The sequence below is a fragment of the Mustela nivalis genome (assembly GCF_964662115.1).
Source record: "Mustela nivalis genome assembly, contig: HAP1_SCAFFOLD_2243, whole genome shotgun sequence".
NCBI classification, from domain to species: Eukaryota; Metazoa; Chordata; class Mammalia; order Carnivora; family Mustelidae; genus Mustela; species Mustela nivalis.
Window position 1 is genome coordinate 27,719 of NW_028134422.1, and position 8,681 is coordinate 36,399.

Here is an 8,681-nt window from a genome sequence, read left to right on the forward strand (position 1 = left end):
GCCAGTCTACATGTAAGCCAGGGACCAGCGCCGGGGAAGGACCGCCAAGCCGACTCGACAACCTCTTCCCAGGCCAGTGGGACTTGTAACACACAATGAAATTCATAGAGCACGAACGCAGATGCTGATGTGACCACCTTGTTTTCATCTGAAATGTTTCCACGAGTTCTCCCCAATTAAGAAACACGTTAAGCACTTATTTGCTAAAGATTCCTAACATTAGGGGGAAAAAAACTTCCTCTTCTTCCATTCCCGCATCATCAGGAAAACAATGTCAACAATGGGCAAGGAAGTCATGCCCATTGGTCCAAATGTGGGGACCCGGTGCATAAAATCCCCCCAGGAGGACGAGACAAATGAATCTGAGAAACTCACCTCGGAACAGAAGCTCCCCCTCCACCTGTGACACCATGACCGAATCGTGCTGCTCCCCTTGCTGCCAGCCTACGTGCTGCAGGACCACCTGCTGCAGGACCACCTGCTGCCAGCCCAGCTGCTGCGGGTGCGGCGGTGGCTGTGGACAAGGCGGCTGCGGGTCCAGCTGCTGTGGGTCCTGCTGCTGCCAGCCTTGCTGCTGCCGCCCAACTTGCTGCCAGACCACCTGCTGCAGGACCACCTGCTGCCGGCCCAGCTGCTGCGGGTGCGGCGGCGGCTGCGGGTCCAGCTGCTGTGGGTCCTGCTGCTGCCAGCCTTGCTGCTGCCGCCCAACTTGCTGCCAGACCACCTGCTGCAGGACCACCTGCTGCCGGCCCAGCTGCTGTGTGTCCAGCTGCTGTCAGCCCAGCTGCTGCGGGTCCAGCGGCTGCGGACAAACTTGCTGTGGCTCCAGCTGCTGTCAGCCAGCCTGCTGTACCCCTGTGTACTGCACGAGGACCTGCTACCACCCCACCTGTTGCTGCTTGCCTGGATGCCTCGCCCAGGGCTGTGGATCCAGCTGCTGCTAGCCTGCTTGCCAGCCAAACCGCCGCCATAACGCCTGCTGGAGGACCACCACAGACCCACGGCGGCCGCGGCCACCCCTGCTGCGTGTCCGGCGGCTGCCACACTTCCTCCTGACAACCGCCTCACCAACAACCCACAACAGCACACAGCACCGATTGGCCAGCGGGGAAACGGACACTGCCAAACGTTGCCCAAACCCAGCATGCAGTCGCCAACATTTCCGCTACTCACCTGCCTGTTCAAAGCCTTGGGAAGTGGCTGGAGGAAGTGTGGACCACTTCTCCTGATTCTCTTCTTCCTCAGGTCTTGGGAGTCCCCTGCCAGCGTCATGCATCCGGACATGGAGTCAAGATCTCTGCCCTGACTCCACAGTCAAGATGGTCATCCTGCCTGATGACCTTGGAGAAATAAAGCCCCTCACACCTGGTAGAAATGCATTCTTTTGCAACTATTGGTGTCTGCGCAAGGAGGGTTTCCTTCTCGGTGTATTCATGGTCCTTGGATGCTGATTTCTTCCTGTCGGGACCCTTCTGCATGTCTCCCTAGACACAGGGACTCTCACATGAGTGTCTTAATAAATCCAGTACCGATCTGCATACCATAACGCTGTCCGTGTCCCCGTACGTCATGCGCGACCAAACGGTTTCTGTACAGGTCAAAGCCCACATGCACTAATTACCCGTTTGGAGACTCCTAGCCTGCCCCCACAAATTCCTATCTCCATGTGAGGATGAGGGAATCTAGGGACGTTCTGTCCCAGAGCTGAGCTGACAGGGAAGCACTCAGGCGCCAGGCTACGTCTCCGGCCCTTGCTCAAGGGCGTTCACATACCCAGGAGCAGGCGAGTTAGGCAACAGCCTGGGCCAGAGCACCAGCAAGATGCTGGTCCGAGGGTCTTCGAGGCCCGCGGAGGTCCTCTTGTCCTGTAGATGCGGGTGATATCTGGGACAAAGTGGTAGACAGCCGAGTGGCACCACGCAGGGACCTCCAGCCCAGTGTCACGGCAGCGGCCTTGCCCGTTAGAGCTCCTGGGAACACGGGGGCCCTTTCGCGGTGGTCGGCACCAGCCTGCGCAACGTGCACTCCTCCCGCTCAGAGACAGGGGAGCCTGCGGAGGCCTCGCGCCCGTGGGCCGCGTCTGCACACGCACATCTCCCGGGGTCATGGAAGGCCCATTCTGCTTGTGCCTTCTGGTCCTCACGACCTCGGCGGGAGGCGGGATCGGGGGGCGGGGGTGGCAGGGGTGTGCAGCGACTCGGGCAGTTTTGGGACAAACACGTCATGCTCCGCAACTGGCACGCGATATGGCCTCAGGATCTACAGGGCACCGAGAAAAGGAAGGACGGGGGACGTCACCGACCGAGAGCCCCTGCGCTGGGCGTGTGTGTTGCCTTGGAGTAATCCGTGAGCTCGGAAGCGCTGAAGGGAAGCAAACAACCTCCGGCCTCTGGGGAAGGAACCGTGAAGCGCTGGAGGGAAACCAACGGGCCTCTTCTGGGGATGGGTGGGGGTGAGACCCACGTGAGGAGGAAGAAAGAGAAAAGAGCCTGGGCCTTCACCGGAGTCCCGACAGATCCGAGGCCGGCGCCTCTGGTCCCGCACTCATGCACGACGCTGCCTCGGCGCTCAGCGATGTGAGGCCGGATCCAGGCTCTGACGGGAAGGGCAGATGAAGGCCCTGGGTCACTTCCCGCGGGCAGTGGACGGACCTCTGAGGGGCTAGGACGGCTTCTGTCCCGGGCACCCACCAGCCCTGGAGACCAGCTATCCAGGAGGCTCTCAACAGACTGCCAACGCCGCACTTGCCTCTTGCTGGTTCTTAGGAGTTGGGGGATTGTGAGCTGTGCTGAGAAACGAGAAACGGACAGGACCTGGGCTGCTCCCTACTTGCTAAGTACCGGCCAGATGCTTCATGTACATTTTCTTGAATTCCTGAAGTAATTTTCAACTTAGGGCTCAAGGTTCCCGCTGCAGGGATCAGGAACTCAAGACCGAGATGGCTGAAAGTCACGTCAGCGCATGGTACCTCCCAGAAGAGACACTGAAGAACAGCGACCAGGCACGTAGCTTCACTGGGGAGGTTAGATGCCAGTGGCCGGAGGGCGGGAAAGCGACGCAGGCAAGACGCACTGTCAGTCCAGGGTCCCAGCTTGCACGGGAAGCTTATACCCGAGAGCGAGATCAGAAAGGACGTAATACACTCATTGGGATTCCCCTAATTCAGCGACAAGGGAGCTGGCATCTCGACAAACCGGCTCTCCAGAAGCACTGGTTGAGCATTTCTCTCGGTGTGGCATGCACTGGCAGCGTGCCATCCTGCTGTGCCATGAAAACGGCCACGAGGCCCAGAGATGCGGATCTGCGGGGTAGAAGTTGTCCCGAGCACAGGAAGATGCGAGATACACGGCTGGCATATTGAAGGCGCCATCCCCAGTCTACGGTCTTCTGCTCTCAGACCCAGTATTTCCTTCTTCACGATGGTGGACAGGCACACATTTGTATAAGAGGAAGACACAGGAGGAAGAGGAAGGAAGAGCGGAGGAGGAGGGAGGCAGGGAGACAGGGAGGTAGACGGACGCAGGCAAGAAGGGAGGAAGAGAAAACGAGAACTGTATACCCAGTGACGCTGGGGAACGGGCTTGGCGGGTTAACAAGGACAGGACGAGAGTCTCCAACTCATCCCGTTATCCCCCGAACTGCCCCACTTGTGTCTCGGACGGTCCCACGCCGTGGAAAAGCCCTCTGCTTTGCTGCGTGACGCGGGACTGCTGTCTCTCAGGAAGTTCGGTGACTGCTGCTTGCTTCGTCTGGGTGTCCTGCGGCTGTTTCTATCGCCCTGCTTGATTCTGCCTTCACAGACGGAGGAGATGAACTCGCATATCCTGCAGCCCAGAGTCTTTGATCGCACTGGGATATGCAGCTGGGGGTGGGGGGTGGGGGCTCCAAGAGACAGATGCCTGTGGGAGTCTGGAATCCGGCTTGGTGGGGAAACCGTCTTGGGCTCAGGCATGACTTCGGCTCATCGCTAGGCATGTTGCCACTTCCTCACGAGGCATGCTGCCAGTCTACATGTAAGCCAGGGACCAGCGCCGGGGAAGGACCGCCAAGCCGACTCGACAACCTCTTCCCAGGCCAGTGGGACTTGTAACACACAATGAAATTCATAGAGCACGAACGCAGATGCTGATGTGACCACCTTGTTTTCATCTGAAATGTTTCCACGAGTTCTCCCCAATTAAGAAACACGTTAAGCACTTATTTGCTAAAGATTCCTAACATTAGGGGGAAAAAAACTTCCTCTTCTTCCATTCCCGCATCATCAGGAAAACAATGTCAACAATGGGCAAGGAAGTCATGCCCATTGGTCCAAATGTGGGGACCCGGTGCATAAAATCCCCCCAGGAGGACGAGACAAATGAATCTGAGAAACTCACCTCGGAACAGAAGCTCCCCCTCCACCTGTGACACCATGACCGAATCGTGCTGCTCCCCTTGCTGCCAGCCTACGTGCTGCAGGACCACCTGCTGCAGGACCACCTGCTGCCAGCCCAGCTGCTGCGGGTGCGGCGGTGGCTGTGGACAAGGCGGCTGCGGGTCCAGCTGCTGTGGGTCCTGCTGCTGCCAGCCTTGCTGCTGCCGCCCAACTTGCTGCCAGACCACCTGCTGCAGGACCACCTGCTGCCGGCCCAGCTGCTGCGGGTGCGGCGGCGGCTGCGGGTCCAGCTGCTGTGGGTCCTGCTGCTGCCAGCCTTGCTGCTGCCGCCCAACTTGCTGCCAGACCACCTGCTGCAGGACCACCTGCTGCCGGCCCAGCTGCTGTGTGTCCAGCTGCTGTCAGCCCAGCTGCTGCGGGTCCAGCGGCTGCGGACAAACTTGCTGTGGCTCCAGCTGCTGTCAGCCAGCCTGCTGTACCCCTGTGTACTGCACGAGGACCTGCTACCACCCCACCTGTTGCTGCTTGCCTGGATGCCTCGCCCAGGGCTGTGGATCCAGCTGCTGCTAGCCTGCTTGCCAGCCAAACCGCCGCCATAACGCCTGCTGGAGGACCACCACAGACCCACGGCGGCCGCGGCCACCCCTGCTGCGTGTCCGGCGGCTGCCACACTTCCTCCTGACAACCGCCTCACCAACAACCCACAACGGCACACAGCACCGATTGGCCAGCGGGGAAACGGACACTGCCAAACGTTGCCCAAACCCAGCATGCAGTCGCCAACATTTCCGCTACTCACCTGCCTGTTCAAAGCCTTGGGAAGTGGCTGGAGGAAGTGTGGACCACTTCTCCTGATTCTCTTCTTCCTCAGGTCTTGGGAGTCCCCTGCCAGCGTCATGCATCCGGACATGGAGTCAAGATCTCTGCCCTGACTCCACAGTCAAGATGGTCATCCTGCCTGATGACCTTGGAGAAATAAAGCCCCTCACACCTGGTAGAAATGCATTCTTTTGCAACTATTGGTGTCTGCGCAAGGAGGGTTTCCTTCTCGGTGTATTCATGGTCCTTGGATGCTGATTTCTTCCTGTCGGGACCCTTCTGCATGTCTCCCTAGACACAGGGACTCTCACATGAGTGTCTTAATAAATCCAGTACCGATCTGCATACCATAACGCTGTCCGTGTCCCCGTACGTCATGCGCGACCAAACGGTTTCTGTACAGGTCAAAGCCCACATGCACTAATTACCCGTTTGGAGACTCCTAGCCTGCCCCCACAAATTCCTATCTCCATGTGAGGATGAGGGAATCTAGGGACGTTCTGTCCCAGAGCTGAGCTGACAGGGAAGCACTCAGGCGCCAGGCTACGTCTCCGGCCCTTGCTCAAGGGCGTTCACATACCCAGGAGCAGGCGAGTTAGGCAACAGCCTGGGCCAGAGCACCAGCAAGATGCTGGTCCGAGGGTCTTCGAGGCCCGCGGAGGTCCTCTTGTCCTGTAGATGCGGGTGATATCTGGGACAAAGTGGTAGACAGCCGAGTGGCACCACGCAGGGACCTCCAGCCCAGTGTCACGGCAGCGGCCTTGCCCGTTAGAGCTCCTGGGAACACGGGGGCCCTTTCGCGGTGGTCGGCACCAGCCTGCGCAACGTGCACTCCTCCCGCTCAGAGACAGGGGAGCCTGCGGAGGCCTCGCGCCCGTGGGCCGCGTCTGCACACGCACATCTCCCGGGGTCATGGAAGGCCCATTCTGCTTGTGCCTTCTGGTCCTCACGACCTCGGCGGGAGGCGGGATCGGGGGGCGGGGGTGGCAGGGGTGTGCAGCGACTCGGGCAGTTTTGGGACAAACACGTCATGCTCCGCAACTGGCACGCGATATGGCCTCAGGATCTACAGGGCACCGAGAAAAGGAAGGACGGGGGACGTCACCGACCGAGAGCCCCTGCGCTGGGCGTGTGTGTTGCCTTGGAGTAATCCGTGAGCTCGGAAGCGCTGAAGGGAAGCAAACAACCTCCGGCCTCTGGGGAAGGAACCGTGAAGCGCTGGAGGGAAACCAACGGGCCTCTTCTGGGGATGGGTGGGGGTGAGACCCACGTGAGGAGGAAGAAAGAGAAAAGAGCCTGGGCCTTCACCGGAGTCCCGACAGATCCGAGGCCGGCGCCTCTGGTCCCGCACTCATGCACGACGCTGCCTCGGCGCTCAGCGATGTGAGGCCGGATCCAGGCTCTGACGGGAAGGGCAGATGAAGGCCCTGGGTCACTTCCCGCGGGCAGTGGACGGACCTCTGAGGGGCTAGGACGGCTTCTGTCCCGGGCACCCACCAGCCCTGGAGACCAGCTATCCAGGAGGCTCTCAACAGACTGCCAACGCCGCACTTGCCTCTTGCTGGTTCTTAGGAGTTGGGGGATTGTGAGCTGTGCTGAGAAACGAGAAACGGACAGGACCTGGGCTGCTCCCTACTTGCTAAGTACCGGCCAGATGCTTCATGTACATTTTCTTGAATTCCTGAAGTAATTTTCAACTTAGGGCTCAAGGTTCCCGCTGCAGGGATCAGGAACTCAAGACCGAGATGGCTGAAAGTCACGTCAGCGCATGGTACCTCCCAGAAGAGACACTGAAGAACAGCGACCAGGCACGTAGCTTCACTGGGGAGGTTAGATGCCAGTGGCCGGAGGGCGGGAAAGCGACGCAGGCAAGACGCACTGTCAGTCCAGGGTCCCAGCTTGCACGGGAAGCTTATACCCGAGAGCGAGATCAGAAAGGACGTAATACACTCATTGGGATTCCCCTAATTCAGCGACAAGGGAGCTGGCATCTCTACAAACCGGCTCTCCAGAAGCACTGGTTGAGCATTTCTCTCGGTGTGGCATGCACTGGCAGCGTGCCATCCTGCTGCGCCATGAAAACGGCCACGAGGCCCAGAGATGCGGATCTGCGGGGTAGAAGTTGTCCCGAGCACAGGAAGATGCGAGATACACGGCTGGCATATTGAAGGCGCCATCCCCAGTCTACGGTCTTCTGCTCTCAGACCCAGTATTTCCTTCTTCACGATGGTGGACAGGCACACATTTGTATAAGAGGAAGACACAGGAGGAAGAGGAAGGAAGAGCGGAGGAGGAGGGAGGCAGGGAGACAGGGAGGTAGACGGACGCAGGCAAGAAGGGAGGAAGAGAAAACGAGAACTGTATACCCAGTGACGCTGGGGAACGGGCTTGGCGGGTTAACAAGGACAGGACGAGAGTCTCCAACTCATCCCGTTATCCCCCGAACTGCCCCACTTGTGTCTCGGACGGTCCCACGCCGTGGAAAAGCCCTCTGCTTTGCTGCGTGACGCGGGACTGCTGTCTCTCAGGAAGTTCGGTGACTGCTGCTTGCACCGTCTGGGTGTCCTGCGGCTGTTTCTATCGCCCTGCTTGATTCTGCCTTCACAGACGGAGGAGATGAACTCGCATATCCTGCAGCCCAGAGTCTTTGATCGCACTGGGATATGCAGCTGGGGGTGGAGGGTGGGGGCTCCAAGAGACAGATGCCTGTGGGAGTCTGGAATCCGGCTTGGTGGGGAAACCGTCTTGGGCTCAGGCATGACTTCGGCTCATCGCTAGGCATGTTGCCACTTCCTCACGAGGCATGCTGCCAGTCTACATGTAAGCCAGGGACCAGCGCCGGGGAAGGACCGCCAAGCCGACTCGACAACCTCTTCCCAGGCCAGTGGGACTTGTAACACACAATGAAATTCATAGAGCACGAACGCAGATGCTGATGTGACTACCTTGTTTTCATCTGAAATGTTTCCACGAGTTCTCCCCAATTAAGAAACACGTTAAGCACTTATTTGCTAAAGATTCCTAACATTAGGGGGAAAAAAACTTCCTCTTCTTCCATTCCCGCATCATCAGGAAAACAATGTCAACAATGGGCAAGGAAGTCATGCCCATTGGTCCAAATGTGGGGACCCGGTGCATAAAATCCCCCCAGGAGGACGAGACAAATGAATCTGAGAAACTCACCTCGGAACAGAAGCTCCCCCTCCACCTGTGACACCATGACCGAATCGTGCTGCTCCCCTTGCTGCCAGCCTACGTGCTGCAGGACCACCTGCTGCAGGACCACCTGCTGCCAGCCCAGCTGCTGCGGGTGCGGCGGTGGCTGTGGACAAGGCGGCTGCGGGTCCAGCTGCTGTGGGTCCTGCTGCTGCCAGCCTTGCTGCTGCCGCCCAACTTGCTGCCAGACCACCTGCTGCAGGACCACCTGCTGCCGGCCCAGCTGCTGCGGGTGCGGCGGCGGCTGCGGGTCCAGCTGCTGTGGGTCCTG

The 8,681-nt window shown here is 59.2% G+C and overlaps 1 protein-coding gene across 1 annotated transcript; it reads left to right on the top strand.

Moving 5' to 3' along the window:
* Nucleotides 1–410: 410 nt before the first annotated feature.
* Nucleotides 411–4,974, top strand: LOC309858353 (uncharacterized protein; the record flags this gene model as incomplete). Its single annotated transcript, XM_082751039.1, has 3 exons — nucleotides 411–854; nucleotides 4,445–4,547; nucleotides 4,598–4,974. 3 exons carry the CDS (start codon nucleotides 411–413, stop codon nucleotides 4,972–4,974), a joined length of 924 nt encoding a protein of 307 aa, XP_082607165.1.
* Nucleotides 4,975–8,681: the final 3,707 nt, after the last annotated feature.